At 34.8% G+C, this 22,653-nt stretch overlaps 2 protein-coding genes across 5 annotated transcripts; both read right to left on the reverse strand.

Annotated features, from left to right (window-relative positions):
* Positions 1 to 1,345: 1,345 nt before the first annotated feature.
* Positions 1,346 to 9,229, reverse strand: slc52a3-2a (solute carrier family 52 member 3-2a). Of its 2 annotated transcripts, XM_073822089.1 has the most exons (5): positions 9,118 to 9,201; positions 7,643 to 7,682; positions 5,952 to 7,013; positions 3,362 to 3,485; positions 1,346 to 3,272 (listed from the first exon to the last, which is right to left on the reverse strand). In XM_073822089.1, exons 3-5 carry the CDS (start codon positions 6,962 to 6,964, stop codon positions 3,063 to 3,065), a joined length of 1,347 nt encoding a protein of 448 aa, XP_073678190.1. In that variant the 5' UTR covers positions 6,965 to 7,013; positions 7,643 to 7,682; positions 9,118 to 9,201; the 3' UTR covers positions 1,346 to 3,062. The 2 variants fall into 2 exon arrangements, with proteins under 2 accessions (XP_073678190.1, XP_073678191.1); XM_073822090.1 differs by lacking the exon at positions 7,643 to 7,682 and having other exon boundaries at positions 9,118 to 9,229.
* Positions 9,230 to 9,582: 353 nt separating this feature from the next.
* On the reverse strand, positions 9,583 to 21,895 carry slc52a2 (solute carrier family 52 member 2). Of its 3 annotated transcripts, none has more exons than XM_073821783.1 (5): positions 21,647 to 21,895; positions 14,866 to 15,003; positions 13,902 to 14,748; positions 12,695 to 12,818; positions 9,583 to 10,880 (listed from the first exon to the last, which is right to left on the reverse strand). In XM_073821783.1, exons 2-5 carry the CDS (start codon positions 14,993 to 14,995, stop codon positions 10,671 to 10,673), a joined length of 1,311 nt encoding a protein of 436 aa, XP_073677884.1. In that variant the 5' UTR covers positions 14,996 to 15,003; positions 21,647 to 21,895; the 3' UTR covers positions 9,583 to 10,670. The 3 variants fall into 3 exon arrangements, with proteins under 3 accessions (XP_073677884.1, XP_073677885.1, XP_073677883.1); XM_073821784.1 differs by lacking the exon at positions 21,647 to 21,895 and adding an exon at positions 16,378 to 16,607 and having other exon boundaries at positions 14,866 to 15,050; XM_073821782.1 differs by lacking the exons at positions 9,583 to 10,880; positions 12,695 to 12,818; positions 13,902 to 14,748; positions 14,866 to 15,003 and adding exons at positions 16,787 to 20,384; positions 20,486 to 20,602.
* Positions 21,896 to 22,653: the final 758 nt, after the last annotated feature.

A 22,653-nucleotide genomic window follows, 5' to 3' on the forward strand; every position in this document is an offset into this window, starting at 1 on the left:
ACTAACGCCGATATGGCACCGAAATTAAATGACAAAAGACTTCAAGATGTTTCTTATTGCTCCTAAAAATCATGGAGATTAAAAAAACAGAGATGATTTATTTGGCAAGTCTTTTGTTCAAACTTTTAAAGAGTAGAAAACCCTGATCTAATGTTCCGTTTTACCGATCTAGTTTCAACCCTATAGTCACAACGGCTCATTAAAAACGCGGCGGTATCGTCTGAAACGGAATAGTGAAAAATGCGCACGATCTCTTCCCCATGTGCACAGGAGAGCCGAACTTCCAGAGTAGTAAACTAATGGATCAAAGTAGAAGCAGCTGTTGTATCCAGGCTTTGAGCCAAGCACCCTGTGACACCTGCCAGGCAGACAGGAATATTTTCCATGGGTTTGAATCCCCGGTCACACAGCCATGGTGACAACGCACAGTCAGGGTGGGGTGGTTCATCAGAGCCAGTGCCCAGAAATAGCCGCTCTATTAGTAGGCTGCCTGGGTGAGGATTGTTAGAGAGCCAAGAAGACGAGCGGCCTACACTGACGGTCACAGTTATCATTGTGTGAAAACTCTCCTGTCGAGCGAAGAGCTGTGAGTCTCAACTCCCTCCACATCCTAATACATAACTGTCGTCCTCCTATTATCCTCTCTCCCTTGATATTGAGAACGCTGGATCAAAGCAAGATGGTGGTGGTTCCGTCCAGACTGTTCTCATCTGTAGTCGTATATTAAAATTACAGCAGTTAAAAAGAAGAGGAGACTTAAGACTATGCATTTTCTTTAAATTGCAATGAAATAAACCTATAAGGCTTATTTTTAGAACCCTATCAACTCAATTAGCGTAATGAAAAGACACTAATATTAGTTGCTCTCAAACTTAACAACTTAAAGGACTCTCATTGTCAAAGTCAATATTAGAGGCTGTTTTTCTTCTGGTAAGATTACAAACATATGAGCTTGTTTTCCATTTATTTTTTATTAACAGAAAGTCGGGATGTTATTATGTTCAAGTAATCATGTTGAATCATTAACAATGAACTTTTCAAAGAAAAAAACAAAGTGTTGTCGTCTTGGTGCAACAGATTTTCTCTGCATGCAATATATATGTGACCCTGGACCACAAAACCAGTCATAATAGTTAATTTTTGAATAAATAAGCTTTCTATTGATGGTTTCTTAGGACAGGACAATATTTGCCTGAGATATAACTATTTGTTCTTAGCAATGCATATTACTAATTAAAAATTAAGTTTAAGGTCGGAAATTTACAAAATATCTTCATGGAACATGATCTTTACTTATTACCCTAGTGATTTTTTTGCATAAAAGAAAATTAAGTAGGAAATCTAATGCATGTGTCACATACATTTATTTTTTATCAGATTTTGCTGATAAATAAAAATAATTATAAAGAGACATTCTGAGAGCCAAAAAACATTGGTAGTTTACAGAGGTCACCAGGTAAAACTGCTTCTGTGTGAGAACCAATCGAAATGAATTATATTCACTGTAGACTGTTACCGCCTCCTACTGGACATTTGATGATTGTGTCAAATCTAGCATTGAAAATACTCCAATTGAGTCATAAGAATGTTAAAAACAAAAATGGACAAGTATGCAAATAAAAACAAATGAAAAAAATAAATAAATAAATCAGCATAAAACACTTAACAAACATTGTTAATACACTGCTGTTCAAGTTTGAGATCAGTAAGATTTTTTATGTTTTTTAAATATGTTTTTTATGCTCAAAGGCTGCATTTATTTGATTAAAAATACAGAAAAACAGAAATATATATATATATATTGTGAAATAATATTGCAATTTAAAATATCGTTTTTCTATTTGAATGTATTTTAAAATAAAAAAAAATTCCTGTGATGCAAAGCTGAATTTTTAGCATCATTACTTCAGTCGTCAGGTACATGATCCTTCAGAAATCATTTTAATATGCTGATTTATTATCAATGTTGGAAACTGTTGTACTGATTAATATATGTATATTATATATTTATATAATATATATATATATTGTTTTAATAAATGCTGTTTTTTATATTTTATTCATCAAAGAACCCTGAAAAAGGTGTTCACATGTTCCAAAAAAATATTAAGCGGCCCAACAGTTTCCAACACTTATCATACATCAGCATATTATATTGATTTCATAAGGATAATGTGATACTGACAACTAAAGTAATACCGCTAAAAAAATCAGCTTTGCACCACAGAAATAAATTAAAAATTTAAGTATATTAAAAACAGTTATTTAAAAAGGTATTTCACAACATTACTGTTTTTTTCTGTATTTTTGATCAAATAAACACAGCCTTGGTGAGCATAAGAGATTTCTTTAAAAAACAATCTCACTGAAATCTCACTGATCCCTTATATATATATATATATATCTCAAATGAATGAGAAGGTGTGTTCAAACTTTTGGTCTGTACTGTATATTTTTCTGTTTATTAAAGTTTTTACTCTACATTTGTGCAGTTTTCAGTGGGTTAGTGATATTTTTTAAATATATATAAATTAATAAATACATATTTTTTAAATGGGTTTTTATACAAAAACTGCTTTTTATGTAAAATTCACTTTATAAAAGACCCACATTTCTAACTTTAATTCATGGGGATAACATGGATAATTTCACATGGTTTAGTGTAAGATTTTTGCCCATCTTTTGGAAAATCCAGTTTTAAAAGTAAAAAAAAAAAAACTACAAATAACTTTTACCAGTAGGTGGCTGCAGAGCTCCACTATTTGCTATTTGCTGTTTGACCACCTGAAAGATATTTTTTCACAAGTTTTTTCAGTTGAATTCATATCTACAGTACAGACCAAAAGTTTGGACACACCTGAATGAGAAGGTGTGTCCAAACTTTTGGTCTGGACTGTATATATAAAACATCTGCACAGTATACAAAATTATTTAATAATTCAAATATTTCTGTTCATTTTAAACAAAATTCCTAACTAAACATATTCTTTACATAAGATCCATAATTAAGAATTAACAGTAATATTATAATACATTTTTATACTATTTACAGAACCCGTATCTCATAGACAACTAGTGTTACACGGGTCACCTGAGGTGAAAAAGTCATATATATTGACCAGAGGAAACATAGTCACTGCCCCCAACATTGAGCCCAACTGCACTACAGCTCCACACCACACAAGAGCGCTGTGGCCTTCATCTCGCAAGATGACAGCAACAATCACCTTTACGTATGACAGGGTGAATATAAAAAAGAACCACGCCAACACCTGAAATCAAAGGATTACCCAGTGTGAATATACAAAACGAAACAAGTATCTTATATTAGAAATAAATACAAACTGGTCCAAATACTCACAATAACGACAGCTCCAGAGGTCTCATTAACTAGCAGTGGACATGGACTCAACACAGCCATGCCCATAATGTAAACTCCAAAAAGAGAGCCAATGGAAGTGAGAACTCCCATCAACACTAAAGACCTGTTCAGAATGCAAAAGTGTTGAGTACTATGTTTTAAATATGTTTGGTACAGTTGAGGTCAAAAGTTTACACCCCCTTTCAGAATCTGCAAAATGTTAATTATTTTACCAAACTAAGAGGGATCATACAAAATGCGTGTTATTTTTTTTATTTAGTACTGACCTGAATAAGATATTTCACATAAAAGATGTTTACATATAGTCCACAAGAGAAAATAATAGTGGAATTTATAAAAATGACCCCATTCGAACGTTTACATCCCCTTGATTCTTAAAGGAGTAGTTCACTTTCAGAACAAAAATTTACAGATAATGTACTCATCCCCTTGTCATCCAAGATGTTCATGTCTTTCTTTCTTCAGTCGTAAAGAAATTATGTTTCTTGAGGAAAACATTTCAGGATTTCTCTCCATATAACGGACTTCTATGATGCCCCTGAGTTTGAACATAATTTCCTTATGACTGAAGAAAGAAAGACATGAACATCTTGGATGACTAGGGGGCGAGTACATTATCTGTAAATTTTTGTTCTGAAAGTGAACTACTCCTTTAATGCTGTGTTTTTTTTTTTGTTGTTTAGTGATAGTTGTTCATGAGTCCCTTGTTTGTCCTGAACAGCTAAACTGCCTACTGTTCTTCGGAAAAGTCCTTCAGATTCATTAGCCCACAAATTCATTAGTTTTCCAGCATTTTTGTGTATTTGAACCCCCAATGACTTTATGATTTTGAGATCCATCTTTTCACACTGAGGACAACTGAGGGACTCATATACAACTATTACAGAAGGTTCAAATGCTCACTGATGCTCCAGAAGGAAAAACGATGCATTAAATGTGTAGTGTGATTTTTGCGGCATCTAGCGGTAAGGCTATGAATTGCAACCAACGGTTTAGTCCACAGCTCACCCCTCCCTTTACAGAAGCTACGGTAGTCGCGCAGGATTAAGATGTGGTCGCTTTAGACAGCAAAGAATAATGAGGTTTCTTTTAAAACGTAAATTAGGGAATTATATTTACTTAATCATTCAATAAAAAGATGTTATTGTGAATATTACTGTTACTTGTTCATCATTGTGTCAGTGTTTTTCCACAAAGAACAACAGTGATGAAACGCGATCTGTAGAGCAGTTTGTCCGTTCAGGGCTACTGTAGAAACATAACGGCGACTTCCATGTGAGGGGACCCGCAGTGTATGTAGATATAACTGATAATTCTAAGGTAATAAAAACATAATGGTTCATTAAATAAGGTATTTATACACCCCTGAAAACATAGTTATGTATATTATATTTCATTTCTGTCTCGAGATCATCTTACATATTGCACCTTTAAGAGTCAGAGTGTGAAAACTTTTGAACAGAATGGAGATGTGTACATTTTTTATTTTTATTTTGCCTAAATATCATATTTTTCATTTAGCACTACCATTCAGAGGCTACAGAGGATACTTATGTTTCCCAGAAGACAACTTAAGTAAAATTTTCCTTGATCTTCAATTTCAAAAAGTTTTCACAACCAGCTTTTAATGCATGGCTTTTTCTTCTGGAGCATCAGTGAGCATTTGAACCTTCTGTAGTAGTTGCAGTTGAGTCAGTTGTCCTCAGTGTGAAACGATGCATCTCAAAATCAGCCATTGTTGGAAAGGCTTCAAATACACACAAATGCTGGAAAACCTAAGAATTTGTTGGACCTGAAGGACTTTTTTGAAGGGCAGCAGGCTGTTAAGGACAAACAAGGAACTCATGAACAACTATCACTGAACAAAAAAACCCCAGCTGTGGATCATTCAGGTGAATGGGGTCATTTTTATAAATTCATAAATATTATTTTCTCTTGTGGACTATATGTAAACATCTTTTATGTGAAATATCTTATTCAGGTCAGTACTAAATAAACAATAACATGCATTTTGTATGATCCTTCTTATTTGTGACCCTGGACCAAAAAACCAGTCATAAGGTTAAATTTTACAAAACTGAGATGTATACATAAAAATAAGCTTTCTATTGATAGGACAATATTTGGCCGAGATACATCTATTTGAAAATCTGGAATACGAGGGTGCAAAAAAATCTAAATACTGAGAAAATTACCTTTAAAGTTCTCCAAATTAAGTTCTTAATGCATATTACTAATCAAAAATTACATTTTGATATATTTATAGTAGGAATTTTACAAAAGATCTTTACTTAATTTCCTAATGATTTTTGGCATAAAAGAAAAATCAATAATTTTGACCCATACAATGTATTTTTGGCTATTGCTGCAAATATACCCCAGCGACTTAAGACTGGTTTTGTGGTCCAGGGTTACATTTTGGTATAATAATCAACATTTTGGTTCTGAAAGGGGGATGTAAACTTTTGACCTCAACTTTAAATACCTGTGTAAAAAGCAGTTATTGTTCATTTATTTTAATCTGAAATCAGTTGTCCATTAAATCACTATTTTTCATGATGTAGCTTACCTTTGCGTGTAAAACATGCTGATGAAGCAAGCTATAGGATTGGCAACATTCGCCATTGTGGCTGACCAGTGATAGGCCTGGTCCCCATAAGGTAAACATGAGTACGACTGCACTGATGGCAATCCGGTATTGGTCAGAGATGTCACCCATGCTAGAATAATGTAGATGTACATCACTTGCATCCATGTGTACATCCCTGTCCCAAACATGCTCCTGGTTTTCTGACTAGACTTTTGAGAAAGCATCATTGGTTTCTGTTCAGATTTCTTGTTTTTCCAGTGCGATATGGCATCTCTATTTCCATTTATGTTACTGGGATGCTCCCGAGCCACTGCCGGATGGTAGTTCAAAAGTAAGAACGCCACCAAACAAACCACCATCATAGCAGTCAGGAAGAAAAAATAGGCTTCAACTGAAAAGTTGGTAAGTTGGTAGTGAGGCACTAGGAAGTTAGCATCTCTTTCAGACTTGTTAAGCTGTGTTTCATTGAATCTGAGGATTTGAGATGCATTGATACATTCCATCACACCTACACCTTGAACCATCGCCACTAAAGCTGGGACAAGTCCGCTCAGGCCTTCTCCTACATAATACGTCATGAGATACTCTGCCTTTAGCTGTGTCATGAAGGGAAGGAACGTCACCGAAGAGGTGCAGTCCACTATTGAGATAAAGAAGATGAGGAGCAAGAGAGGAACGCTGCGCTTCACCCCTTGCACCAATATCGTCTCACTCCAGAAGAAAGCTAGGAAAAGACTTGCCAATATCCCAAAACCAACAATAAAATAGATCACTGCTGTTTCATTGAGCTTTCCTGGACGGAAGCGGTGCATTAATGTGACAAACAGAGGTGCGATGTTGGCCAGTTGGACAATAACGGAGATGTAGGAGGGAAGATACCAGCCCTCAGGTACCTGTGGAACGATTAGAGGAAGCTCCACCCATAGACCACAGATGGTGACCCAGGAGCCCATGCCAAACAGGCCAGCCAAAACATGGGTGAGGATAGACATGGCAATAGTGATTTAGATCAGTGCCCTTCAGACTTCATAACCTTAATGTCTATAGAAAAGAAAATCAATTAGTACAATTAGCAGCCAAGAGAATTTCATTCAATGACAGACATTTATTTTTACAGTTCTGCCATAGAAATGATGCACTTTATCTTTAAATTCCAAATTTGGTGCTGTCAAGTTTATTTATTCAGCTGAGCAAAACATTTAATCCAGGGCTGTTCCAGGAGATTGACCCTTCAGTCAGTGCACTTTTACTTTGGATAAGAAACATCTGCTAATATGAAGTTATTCAGTAACATCTGCAGTAAATGGAGCATTGTGTTTACTAACACTTTGATGTCGCGCCAATGCATTTTGAGAACAAAGTCAGGAAGATTATGCTTATTTGCGGAAAGTCTGTCAAAGCACAAATCAAGGAGTACACTTAGCAGGGGGTTTGTAGGGACCCTAGTTGAGATCCCTTATATATTCCAATACAATGAAATTTAAGCTTTAAATGTATAGGAATGTATGTAGAAAATGATTATATGTTATGAACTACTAGGCATGATTAATGATTAATTAATACAGAATTAATTTATACATTTGAGGTCAAAAGTTTACTGCAAAACGTAATTATTTGACCAAAATAAGGGGGAGATCATACAAAATGCATGCTATTTTTTTCGTACTGACCTGAATAAGATATTTCACATAAAAGATATTTCCATATAGTCTGCAAGAGAAAACAATAGTTAAACTTATAAAAAAATTACCCTGTTCAAAAGTTTCCGTACACTTGATTCTTGAATGATGCAAAGCAGTTTTTTTTTTTTTTTTTTTTTGTTCAGTGATAGTTGTTCATGAGTCCCATAGTTGTCCTGAACAGTTAAACTGCCCGCTGTTCTTCTAAAAAAATCCTTAAGGTCCCACAAATTCTTTGGTTTATCAGCATTTTTGTATATTTGAACCCTTTCCAACAATAACTGTATAATTTTGAGATCTTTTCACACTGAGGACAACTGAGGGACTCTATTACAGAAGGTTCAAACGCTCACTGATGCTCCAGAATGAAAAACAATGCATCAAGATCAGAGCAAATTTAACTTATTTTGTTTTCTGGGAAACATCTTTTGTAGCTTCTGAAGGGTAGTACTAAATGAAAAAAATATGATATTTAGGCAAAATTAGTAAAATATACACATCTTCATTCTGTTCAAAAGTTTACATTCCTGGCTTAATGCATTGTTTTTTTTTTCTTCTGGAGCATTAGTGAGCATTTGAACCTTCTGTAATAGTTGCATTTTTGTCCCTCAATTGTCCTTGTGAAAAGATGTATCTCAAAATCCTACAGTCATTGTTGGAAAGGGTTCAAATACACAGGAATGCTGAAAAACCAAAGAATTTGTGGGACCTCAAGGATTTTCTAAAGAACAGCAGGCAGTTTAACTGTTCAGAACAAACATCACTGAACAACTCATTAACATCTATCGCTAAACAAACAAAAAAGAAAAAAAATAAAGTATTAAGAATCAGTGTGAACTTACAATGTTAAGTTTCTATGCATACAACTTTTAAAAAGTCTAAAATTTGAACATTTCATCATTTATTCCGTCGTGTTTCTAAATAATTTGAGCATATTTGTGGAATCTGTGAATGACAACACGGTGGTAGCTCGACATCCTTGCCATCCTGCTCCGCAACATATGCAGTATTTTTATTGTATCACTGTTTCAGCTGCTGTTTTTGTCTTTGTTACTTTTAGTTGTCATTTGGTGATCACTGAAAGCTTAGCTATTACTTACTATGCTGTTTTTGTAATTGTCATAAATGATTAGATCAGTGTCCGTTGATAAATATGATAATTTAAGTTCTAATATGCAAAACAACAAACGGTCACTCTAAAAGTTTAAAAACTCTATCGTCGTGTGTATCCTAGTATTAACTTGTTCTAGTCTCCATTTACTTTTTGTCTCTTGTCATAGTAAACAAACATTAAAAAAAAAGTCGCGGTTATACAAAACGTTATCCAATACCTACTGATCATACAGCACTACCTAGCATGCAACATTAGACAAAGACATTTTTATAAGTAATATTTTATAAGTATCTTTATAAGTGAAACAAAAATTAAAAAAGATTGGTATATGTGACAAATGACAGATACTCACAGGATCTGAGGCTGATCATATGGAGACAAAGTCCTGTTCAATGAGAGTAATCTCTTCAAAGTCTGTTATCCTCTGCATGAGTGGGTGTGCCTATTCTAGCCAACCATGGCACCTGTCTGTTAAAGTTTTATTAAGGGAAAATATTGTGTAATTGTGTAATCATTTATTGTAATGCCAGCATACAAGTCAGAAAAACAATAATACATTCATTAATAATGCTATATTAAATTCATATTTTGGGGATAAAAACATAATCAGTAAACAATAAGAGCTGTTTCCTTACTTGCATTCTGGCAGAATATGTAACAAAATGTTCCTTTGCTAAGCAGACCAATCACAGCTTTAGTGAAAGTTTAACTATAAACATTGTGTTATGTAAGGATGCAGTAAAAAAGTGACTTAGTAAAAAAGTACAACTGCTGATGACTAAAAAAAAAAGAGCTTGTGGGAAGTTTTTAGGTTTTAAATGATTTATTTTTGTTTATTTAAAGAATAAACTCCACAATTTACCACACTCACACGAACCATTTATTTACTTACAAAGCTCTGGATCTTATAACAACGGCACATAAAAAGTGCACATGATCATGTGAACATATTCAAAACAGCATATAATAGTTCCATGATGCCATATAATATTTTCAGCGTCATTGCCTTTTAAATATTTTTTATTTTTATCCTTCAGTGACAAAGTATCAACAGCATGTTAATATGTGCACAATTAATTAACAGAGTTAAAATAAAGGCTTTACAGACATCAGGAATGAAATTAGTGCTCAACACAAATCTCCAGCTCTCATAAAACTAAATCTGATTTAAACCCAGTTTATATTCTGAATTTACGCAATTAGTGTGAAGAATAATTAGAGCTAAAAATTACACACACTACAATTTTGATAATTGCAACAAAAGTAAGTTCAAGATAACAGCAACTGCAAGAATGAGAGTAACCTTAATTAAAATACTGGCCTCACATTTTATAATCAAAATAAAAACAGTAAAAACATGGCAGCTTCACATATGGCAGGTTAAACATATTGTCAATTGTACATTTAGACTCTGTATGTACATTAAAACTAACATTTTGCAGATAAACTGATAGAAGTTAAATGTCTAAATATAAATTCAGAAATGATGGAATGTGATGATACACATTTTTTGCTTGTGTTCAACAAAAAACTATTTCATCTTGGAGTCATAGAAAGCATAGTTTTTCATTATGTAATCAGACCTGCTCTGATTTCCAACCATCGACTTGTCGCATGAAAACACTTCTCACTTAATCTAGATCAAGGTTAAAATGTTCACACTCACATTTAAAGTGACTCATAGGTATCAACCCCATATTCTTGACGTTCTCACTGTGCTACCAGGTAACAAAAGGATATGCAATGTCATCAAGCACAGCTCTTTTTGCATTGACATTAATTTAAAATGTCCTGTTAAGGCATCAGTTTTACCAGTTTTATTATTATTTTTTTTTTTTCATTTTAGGTTTACACCAACATGTTGTATAAAGGCACAGGGGGAATGCAAAATCAAGTCCTGTAACATTAACTGCAGTTGTCTGTGCAGTCCTGGGCTCGCTGAAAGACCTGGTACACACTGACTAAAGGGAACATTGTGAGAGCACCAATAAGAGAGCCAGCCTGGATGAAGACTCCACACCAGAGCAAAGCTGCATGGCCTGCTTCATGAAGCAGAGTCCCAACTACAACCTTCAGGTAAGAGAACAAGCCAGTGAAGATGATCCAGGATATGATCTGAATAAAGAAAGAATAACAGGCTTTGTTAAAAAACTAAACCTGTAGAGATTTATTGGGTTCTAATATTGTCCATATAATCTGATAGAATTATTCATATCTTGTAATTTACAGTTAATGTGTGTACACTACTAATCAAAAGTTTTTGAACGGTAAGATTTTTACTCCAGTCTTCAGTGTCAGATGATCCTTCAGAAATCATTCCATGCTGATTTGCAGTTCAAAAAACACACACGTATACATACATACATATACACACACACACACACACATATATATATATATATATATATATATACACATATATATATATATATATATATACACACACACTACAAGTCTTACTGATCCCAAACTTTTGAATGGCAATGTTTTTAAAGAATTATTTAATGCTCATCAAGGCTGCATTTACTTGATCAAAAAAAAAAAAAAAAAAAAAACAACAGTAATATTGTGAAATATTATTACAGTTTAAAATAATGGTTTTCTATTTTAATATAATTTAAAATAGAATTGATTTCTGTGATGCACAGCTGAATTTACATCAGCCATTTGTCCAGTCTTCAGTGTCACATGATCCTTCAGAAATCATTCTAATATGCTAATTATGATTGTTTGATGAATAAAAAGTTTAAGAATATCATTTATTTAAAATAGAAATAAACTCTAATCAATTTAACACATCCTTAGTGAATAGAAAAAATAAATATTAATTTCTCTCAAAAAAAAGAAAGAAGAAAAATGTACTGACCACAAACTTTTAAATGGTAGTTTATATTGTTACAAAATATTTCTATTTTAAATAAATGCTTTTCTTTTTTAACGTTTTATTTATTAAAGAATCCGGAAAATAGTATCACAGGTTCCAACAAAATATTAAGCAGCACAACTGCTTTCAACATTGATAATAAATCAGGATATTAGAATGATTTCTGAAAGATTATATGACACTGAAGACTGGAGTAATGATGCTGAAAAATCAGCTTTGCATCACAGAAATAAATTACATTTTAAAATATATTCACATAGAAAACAGTTATTTTACATTGAAATAATATTTGCACAATATTACAGTTTTTGTTTTGTTTAATTTTTTCAATGTTGGATCTAATAAATGCAGCTTTAATGAGCATAAGAACCTTATTTAAAAAACATAAAAAAAAATCTTACTGATCCCAAATATATATAAATAATTCTACTCAGCTGTTTTCAACATAATAAATGGTTTTAAGCAGCAAATCAGAATATTAGAATGATAAATTATGCTAAAAATTAACTTTAATATCGCAGGAATAAATTACATTTTAAAATATATAAAACAATATAAAACAATTATTTTAAACAGTAAAATAATAGTAAATAAATAGTAAAATTCAAAATTGTACTGTTTTGCTGTACTTCAGATGAAATAAATGCAGGCTTAGTGAGCAGAAGAGACTTCTTTAAAAACATTAAAAATCTTACTTGTTCAAAAACTTTTGACTGGTAGTGTATTATAGATGGTGACTGAACGGGTGGTCAGGAATACATTATTTTTGTAATATAAATCAATAATCAAAGGAAAATAGAGGTAAAGGTCTATTGAGCATCAATAAGAGTACACTTATCTTGATACCTATATTACAGCTTTCTTTATCAGACCTTTAGAGATGATACGATAATGAAACACCATGAGCAGAGTGGGGAGATTTCACTAAACAATTGCACCATTTTTGCACATGGTAGGTCAGTGGTGAAGTAAACAGCATTTTCAAAATTTTGAGAGATTTGCTCTTAGATTGTCTTTCACACAGTAATGACATACAGTTACTAACCACTAGAGCAACTCCAGACTGACTTCCTAAAAGTGGTGGACAGGGACTCAGCGCAGCCAAGGCCATGAGATATGCAGCAAAAATGCCGCCTGCCAGTGACATCATACTAAGACCAATGCTGGACCTGTAATGAAACCATCAATTTCAATTCACACAATAGCATGACAGATTGTACACAAGCAGAATTTAAATCAGGGGTGTCCAAACTCGGCCCTGCAGAGTTTAGCTCCAACTTGCCTCAACACACCTTCCTGGAAGTTTCTAATATGCCCAGTAAGACCTTGATTAGCTGGTTTAGATGTGTTTAAGTGGGGTTGGAGCTAAACTCTACAGGACAGTAGCCCTCCAGGAGCAGGATTGGATTCACTCCTGAATTGAAATTTCCTGATAATTTACTCACCTCCGTGTCATCCAAGATGGTCATGTCTTTCTTTCTTCAGTCAAAAAGAAATTTAGGTTTTTGAGGAAAACATTCTAGGATTTTTCTCATTCTAGGAAGATCTAAACTGCAGTTTCAAAGCAGCTTCAAAGAGCTCTACACAATCCCAGTCGAGGAATGAGGGTCTTGTCTAGAGAAACAATCAGTCAGTTTCCCCCTCAAAAATAAACTATATACTTTTTAACCACTAATGCTCATCTTGAGCACGTTGTAGCACATCATATCACATCGGAAAGGTCACGTGTGATTAGTTTTTCATCTGTGTACTTCACAGAAACACCATCTCATTTTCTCCTCAGACGTTTTTAAAAGGAGTTTGACTTACTTTGCATGTTCGCTTTGTAAACACTGGGTCGGTACTTCCACCTACGCTGTGCATGACCTTTTCAACGTGACTATGTACTGTGAGAAATCGTGGATGCAGAGCTAGTGCAAAATAAGCATTTGTGGTTAGAAAGTATATATATATATATGACCGATCGTTTCACTAGATAAGACCTTTATTCCTAGTCTGGGATTGTGTAGAGCCTTTTGAAGCTGCACTGAAACTGCAATTTGGACCTTCAACCTGCTTACCCCTATTGCAGTACACTATATGGAGAAAGATCCTGGAATGTTCCCTCAAAAACCTTAATTTCTTTTCAACTAAAGAAAGGAAGAGCATCTTGGATGATACAGGAATGAGTAAATTATCAAGAATTTTTTTATTCTGGAGTGAACACATTGTTTAACTGGATCATTAAGCATAAAGAACTTTAACTTACTTACCTAAGTAGGACAAACATGGCCACAAAGCAGGCCAGAGGGTTTGCAATGTTACCCAAGACAACAGAAAGGTGAAAGGTCATGGCGCCATAAGGCAGACAGGAGAAACTCTGCACGGACGGCAGCACACCGTTGGTCAAAGCATTGGATATTCCTAGCAACAGCAGCAGGTATATATTGCGTGACGTCCAGAAAGCCACAACAGGTGCTTGTTTTTCAACTTGTTCCTCAGAAACCGGGGAACCTCCATTTTGTAAAGGGTGTGTCTCTTCTTCTGTTTTCACTGTTTCCTGCTCAGTCTTTGGAATTTCCTCTGCCCCAGTCTGGGTGATCACTCTGTATGTCAGAGCTAGGAAAGAGAGGGCCGAAATCGCCAGCATCACAGACAAGAACCAGAAGAAGTTTTGGGCTGAGAAGTTTTCTTTGAGATAGTGGGGCTTTGTGCCATTGGCTGTCTCAATGCACTCTAGTTTTCCTACACCCTGCCCCAAAGCAACCACACAGGGAAAGAGTGCAGAAAGACCCTGTCCCACAAAGAACGTTCGGATGTATTGCGCAGGGTAACGGAACATGAAGGGTAAGCAGGTGACGTTGGAAGTGCAGCAGACAAATGACAGGATGAAAGTAAGCAGCAGAAACGGGACAGATCTTGGCTCTCCAGCGACTGTGACCAAATTGGACCAAAAGATGGCTAGAAACACAGCTGCAACCACTGCTAGCACTTGTATAATGTGGATGACTATGCGTTCATTCAGCCATCCTGGAGCATAGTGGTGGGTTAAAGTCACAGCCACTGGACCCAAATTCCCAAATGCAATCAGCACTGAAAGATAGGCTGGCAAGTTCCATCCTGTAGAGAAAGGACATGTTTTAAGTTCTACAATTATTAGGATAAATACAGGATCTACTGGGTACAGCTGTTAAAGTTGTATTAAAACATTTTAATAGTTCTTAAAACACTATTTACCTTCAGGTAGAACACCCACAACAACCGGCAACTCAACCCATATTGAGTCTACAGAGATCCATGAACCCATTCCAAACAGGGCCACCAGAATGTGTGAAACAATGGCATGATTCCACCATGTATCTGCCATTTATATGTCTAAGAAAAGGGCAAAGGTGAGTTAGAGCATGCTTTTTTTAATTGACCTTATACTTCCTTGTTTAGACAAGCCAACTAAATCATTTCCGGTCAACTGTACTGTACCGTAATATGAGCGTACTTTGGTCGTTTTCTCTACATAATACATTCACAATCGAAGAAAAGTGTTGTTTATCTAAGAGGACTAAACGTCCATGTATACCGTTTCAAGAATGACAAATGCCAGTTTAAAAAAAATCGCGAGTAAATCGGCTAAATATGCGCAAGTCATTGCTATGATTGACAGTAATAACCGGACAAACATCTGACAAGCTGATGGCAAAAAAAAGAGCTTAAATGATTCAGACTAAATACAGAGTAACAAAACTACAGCAGTAACAGCAGTGTTGGTTAAATGTAGGCTATTTATTAGATTTTACAGTTCAAGATAAAACTTAAAAGATAAAAAGATTACTAAAAAGATAAAAATTTTAAAAGATTCAATTTTATAAAGTATTTCAAATTCCTATCGATTCTTACTGAGTGCATTATTTAATTATTATCCCATAAATATTTAACACATTTGTAGTGAACTATATTAGTATTTAAATAATTCACCCTTATAGGCTGTTTGTGTGTGAGCTTAATGACTTTCTGCATTTGCTATACTATATACTTAAGGGCGGTAAAAGTAATACAATTTATTATACTAGTAATTTTATAATAAATCGAAAAGCAAGACGTCTTGAAAATAGAGGGAGTTTGAAAGGCAGCTGCATAATAAATAATCCTCTGCTGCCATCTATTGGTTATATGCGGTAATTCCATATTATTTTAGCCAAAAAAAGACGTTTTCTGTGAAAAATCATTTTTTTCCGATGCGGTTTTTATGAATGAAAAGTGAGTCCTTGAAGTACATTTTATTTCACAGCTGTAGAGTTAGAAAATAATAAAAGATTTTTAAAAATGTGTTCATGACTATGAAGGCAAGTTAGTGATTATCAAAAATATGATTAAGATGTCCTTGAAGAGAAATATCGCTAGCTAGCTAACGTTAGCATAAACACATTATGATGGTGTTTAGCTGTCAGCATTTAAATGTACAACTATGCAGATAGGGAGAGTACGGGATTGCCAGGCTCCGCATTTAAATTATTTAGCTATTTAAATTATGTTGTTAAATAAAATGAAACAATGTTCATGCCGCTTACATTGTTTATAATGTTGCAATTATATTTTTTCTCAGTTTCTGATAAGAACGAGGCAGTAGATGAGTCTCACGAGTGTCCACCTAATATATAACACGTATAAAATGAGCTTCAGCGGAAGTTTACGAGCTGGCTTATCTTTATGCGGAAGTTCTAAAGAACGCTCCGTGCATAAGGTCAATTGCACATAATACACCTTTCTTGTGACTGTATTGAAATAATATAATAGTAAAAGTTAATTGCTTTCCTCATGCTAAACTATGTCATCTGATATAATTTGAATTAAAACTAATAAATGTTCATGACTTATCACTTTCTGAGTGATTATCATCACCAAAATGCTTGTTGCGCAAAATTATCAGTGTTCACTTATACACAGCAAAGAGATATATAGAATATACAGTATATAGCAAGTGTACATTTAAAATAAAAAAGGCACTAATTGCTGTTTAAAATATGTGTATACATATAAAAAATATTGTTTTTGAATTAATTTCCTGTTTTATATTTTAAAATTTGCTCTGCTTAAAGGAATAGTACTTTTGAACTGTTGTACAGAAAAAGCCACATTACTGGCTAAAAAAGGGTGAAAAAAAAAATTAAATATTGGATGGTAAATTATAATAATACAAAAAGAATATGGATGAATCTAAGGTCTGTAACATTTTAATTGCATAAAGTGCAAAGAATTTTCATCAACTGTTACTCCAATCTTAAGTGATACATGATCCTTCAGAAATCATTCTAATAGGCTGATTTATTATTAGAATTATCAATTTTATAAACTATCGTGAGCCAAATATTTTTTGGAACCTGTGATTCTTTTTTTCAGGATTCTTTGATGAATAAAAATCAGTTAAAAAGAACAGCATAAAATATTAAAATATACATATTTTCTAATAATATAAAGTCTTTGCTATCATTTTTTTTTTATTAATTTAACACATCCTTGGTAAATAAAAGTATTCATTTCTTTCAAAAAATTAAAGAATAAAAATTTACTGACCCCATTTGAACAGTAGTGTATATTGTTAGAAAACATTTATTTTAAATAAATACAGTACTTTTTAATCTTTTATTGATCAAGTAATCCTGAAAAAAGTAGCACGATTTCCTAAAAAATTAGAAAACATACAAAAATGTTATTTTAAATTGAAATAATATAACATTATAAATACTGTATAATGTAGTACATTATCAATAATAATAATAATAACAATAACAACAACAATAATAATTATTATTGGTGATAGTAGTAGTAACATTGTTTTACAATAAAAGCCAGGACAAGTAGGTTGCTACAAACATTTTTATTTCTTACAACTGTAAAAAAAAAACCCACAAATAAAAAAAACTATTAACTAATTAACTATTTTGATACTAATAAAAGTAGTAGTCTAACAAGCGTGTTAATAACAGAACATCTGATAACAAAGATCTTTACCATTTGTGGGGGAAAAAAAACAAGAAACTAATGCAAACTAATATAGTAGCATGTATTCAACATTTCCATCAGATTAAAGCACAATCAGAGAAACTCAAAGTTGTTCCTGTAACAAGGCTCAAAAACATTTGTTTTCTTTATATCAATACTCCTTTGTGGAGTTTGCTGACCAGTGGCTGTGCTTTGGGGGTCTGGGTTTGATGTTTCAATCGGGGTCTCTTCAATCTCAGTGTGATCAAGCATATTTTCAGATGGTGACGTGACTATAACTCTTTCATTTGGCAAGACGTCCTTCAACGTAGAAACCATGTCATTCAAAGAGAACCCTATGTGGTTTAGCTTTTTGTCTCTGGTACCCAAGATGCTCTTTTGGTAGTTCAGCTCACAGCGAATGACCTCACGTATATGCGCATGGCTTGCACCTTCTAGCTTTGTCAGCAGCCGTTCAACATCTTGCTTGCTTTTACATGGGCCACCATATTTTGAAACAGCTCCAACAATCATTTTCCTATAAATGTGATCCTGAGCTTTTTGCTTTAGTCTAGACACCTTAATTTTTTTGGCGGCATTGAGATTTGCTCCGTCAAGGATGGAGTAGCGTTTTTGACTGGTTTTGGAAGGGGACAATGTGATCGCTGGTGATGTAGGTTCATGTGTTGTCTCTCGGGAAGCAGGTTCTTGTTCTGCATTTTTGCCAACAGAACCCTCGGCTCGACCATGAGTTTTATCAGGCCTGTTCTTCTCATAAGGGTACGCATGACCGAAGGGGTACTCGCCCATCAGCTGAGAAAAAGTGCAGTTTGCCATTTGAACGGCTACATCCGAAGGCAGATCTTTGCAGTGTTCACCGCCAGGTAGGAAATCTTTAAGATTGTCCTCTAGTACAGCTGCAAGGGCTTTCATCATCCTCTGTAAACAAGCTTTTATCAGAGTACCGAACTGGTTCTCTGCATTATCAAGGCAAAATCTGAACACTCCTTCGAAAGTCCCCTCTTGCATTGGAACTTGTAGGAATACATTCACAAAGGCTTCTGGTTGCAGAAGGCAGCTTGCATCTTGAGACCATTCCAAGAGCTTTTCGTACAAGCAAAGGATGTACCTACTGAAAAGAGGATATTCTCCATCGCTCTTCAGAAGCTGCCAAAGGGGTCCCAAGACTTTAAGGTAGACAACAGCAACCACACCGACCAGTGCCTGCAAGGCCTCGTCATTTGCGTCAGCATTGACGCTCTCCAACAGGATATTGGAGTCGTCGTTCAGAAGCTGCAGGTCAGAAACAAACAGAGCAACATCTTCTTGATGGTGAATGAGTCCAGCAGCTGCTTCAAAGTAGTTAATGATACGATTTGACCTATAAATAGGCAGTCTGGAAGGGTTTTTTCTTTCGAGGCAAAAAGCAAGCCAGTGCCTGCGGTAATTTGGGCAGGTCTCCTCACTTGGACATAACATTTCAGATGCCATGTGAATGTAACGGGTCACGGCGCTCTCATCGAAGTTGAGAAAACTCTGAAATCTGGGGTGCTTGTCGCGTCCGAGTTTCTCGCCTGTGGTGTTCACGATATCTTTTTCGAAAGTCATCATTTGCTGTTCAATTACATCAATGAGTTCGAAAAGGAACTGGCAGATGTAACGCAGGAAATTCAAAGGTGGCACTAGTGGATGGGTGCTTCCTTTGACTTTGTCATCCAGGGTTCTTAGGTTAGAGTCTTCCTTCAGCATTGCAGAGAAGTGGTTTTGAAGCAGATCCATGGAAACCATCTTAGCAGCTTCATTCTTTGCTCCATAAATGTCTGCAATCTTTTGCCAAGACAGAACAGAGATATCAAGAAGCGATACATTGTCGCCAGTGTCAGTACTGGGGTCTCCTTCCATATCTTTCAGTGGCTGTATCTGTGTTTGATGGCTTTGTGATGCCTGTTCCCTTTTTACACTGATCGCATGGGGGATTTTCTTGGGTTCACGACGAGTTTTCACAGTCACATCTGTCTCCGAGATACGGAAGGGCTCATCTTCTTCCTTAAACGCAGAGGTAGGTTTATGACTGGAAATACGGCGTTTCTTCCTCAGGTGTGCTTTGACCATTGCCACCCTCCTGTATTCAATATCATCAGCATCAGCTTCAGGAGCAAGATCAAATGGACTCTGAAGAAACTCATCCAGCAATCCACGGCTCCTCTTTCGGCTCCTCTGATTGTTGCGGTACTGTACTCTGAAATTCTTGAGACTTGACCGTAAGAACCTGTAGGCTCTTTGGATCTTGCCATCACTACAAAATAAAGGCTCAAAGTTATGAATCCAGGACACCAAGACAACTGGGTCTAATTTCTCTCGTGAAATAAAATTAGTCAATTCAAGAATTAGACCGTTTGTGAGAGCAGTTAATTTTGCACGATCAGAAAAGTCTGACATTTCAAGTAAATCTCTTCTTCCGATTCCGATACTGTCACAAATAGGTCCAACAAATTCAAAGTTGACATCCGACTCGAGAAAGTTCTGCCTGGCATCTCCGGTTAAGCTCAAAGCTGTCGTGGTGTTTCTCTCAATCAAGCTTCGGAAATCAGCAGCCTGAAACATTGGGACAATCTTTTGGAGCCACTGTATTAAATCAACCCATGAAACATCTTGCTCCTCTCTCATCAGCCCAATCTGAACCAACATGCGAATTTTCCAGGGCTTTTCATCCAACTCCAACAGGTCTCCGTAATGAGCACCAAGGTAGTCGTCAACAAGCTTGGAGTAAAAGTCATCTTCTGCAAGACACAGTTTTCAAATGTAAGCAAACAGATACTTTTAAAAAAGTTGTTTGTTTTGATTGTAAGTCATTGAAAACAAAACAAAAAGTAGTACTTACTAAGCTCAGCAGCAATGGTCTTAGCACTCGCACTAGAGGAACCAAAGTCTTGCAGGTCCTCCATAGTCGATCATCAAAGAGGCTTGGCTTGTTTTTTAAACCATCTGGTGGAGCACGCTTCCAAATAAAGGCCAGATAAATGTTTTAGTAATAACGACCAGAGAATGGTAGTCCACAGCTGATTTTAACTGTGCAACAAAGATTATCCCTCAGGTTTTTTTTTTTAATCTTACTTACCTGAGACTGTAGTTTTCCTATTGGTATTACAGGTTTATAATAATTTTCAACTTAAAAATAAAACACTCATCTGCTTTTTCAGTCTTTAGATTTACAAGTCACATCATTTGTTTTACATTAGTAAGTTCCTTAAAAATATATCACGGTGTGTTTATGGCAAAATATAACAATCAGTTCTCAAATACAAATAATAAATACAATACTCTACAATAAAACTGTGGTAGCTTGGTATTATCCAATGCTGTCATCAGAAAAGAAATTACAAAGACTTTTACAGTTGTGATAATATTTACAGTAACTATGGTATTTATGGTTTCCTTGGTAATATATTGAAAGGGTTATGAATTATGTGTTATGATTACTTGTTGCATGTTACACAAGATCACAATAAACTAAATGAATAGAATTCATGGGATAAAAATAATAGTAAAGGAATGGTGCAAAAGGTCAGTTGCATGTCTGCTAGCTTAACTAACATAAATCAAGGTCACATATTCTGTCAACCTAGCAAGTTATGTATTAGTTACTCTTGAGTAACCAGGGAACAAAATGTTCACGCCCCATTTGCGCACGCGTCTGCTTTTGTAGGAAATATGTTGTATTGCTATTATTGACTAATATCTATTTTAGTCGTTTTAGTTTTACTGTTTTAAAAAACCTAAGGGATGAAAACTATTTTTATTCTTCGTGGATTGTCCTCTCTAGCCCCTCGAGAATGCGTCAATGCACCGTATCGTGAAGTTTGAAAACATGCTCTCTGTTGTATTGCTATTACTGTGGGAGATTACCATTGATAAGACGTTTCAACAATGCTATGTAGCAAATATGATTAAAACTTAAATTAGCATTCTTTAAAAACGAACACGATTCCATGTATTTACATCAACGGTAATGTTTAAGTGTGAAATCTCAAAACATACTCACCGACTTATTGTTCAGCTGTAGATGTAGATGTTGGTGTGCTGTGCGGCGTGTTTTTCTCTTTGGACCCTTTGCAGTGTACAGAGAGTCGGGGATTTCGATTCAGCAATAATTTTCATAAAAAGAGGAGCGTCCACTCTACATCATGGACTTCCTTGTTGAGTCACGTGCGCATCTGAGTTTTTGATTGGATATACCTCTTGCATTCTTTTTCGATAAAACGGCTACGCTAGTCCACTTCGCTACAGCGAAGCGAATTGGTTACAAAGAGCCGGTTCAGTGATTCTTTTACGTCATTACGTTATTGCGTCATCACATCAACCCTACTCCTAGCCTCCTAGCTCTAGCCGTTCAACTCATAAATAGTTTAACTAGTGAATAGTTGAATATTTTGCATTCTTTTAACGAATAACTAAATGGTCTGTCCAACTGTTCCAATACGGTCACATGTTGTTAGTTTTCTTTTCTATTATTTTTTATTGTTTAAATTTCAGGAGTCCCAGTTTTGTTGCAGCAGTGATTCAGCTCATAAAACATGAAGTCAGTTGTAACATAAATATAATTTAGACATTTTAAATAAAAAAATATATAAAAAAATAAAGATTTAAAAAAGAGAAACTCGCGAATATGTGACTTATCTTTTTGTTTTAATGATGTTTTCTTTGGATTGTTTGACAACTTGAAAGAAACTATAGGTAAATATTACATAATTAATTTGTTTTCTGTTATCCAAATTTCACTTAAACAAACAAAAATGCATTGGTTTCAAATCTCTTTTTCGCTTACCAAAGTTGATTAAAAAACATGGAAACTATCCAAAATTCTATAAAAAAGATAGAATAGCAATGAAAACTGTATTTCTTTATTTATCCTTTGTGTCTACTTGAGATGTAAATGTCCTTTGTTATTTTTTGTTCCCCTGGCAACACATCTGTTTCTATGTATATTCTATTGTATTGTATTTTTTTATTTCTGTTTTTACTTTTGTCTCTGTGTAATTGTACCTTTTT

Source organism: Garra rufa, chromosome 17 (assembly GCF_049309525.1).
Source record: "Garra rufa chromosome 17, GarRuf1.0, whole genome shotgun sequence".
Taxonomy (NCBI): domain Eukaryota; kingdom Metazoa; phylum Chordata; class Actinopteri; order Cypriniformes; family Cyprinidae; genus Garra; species Garra rufa.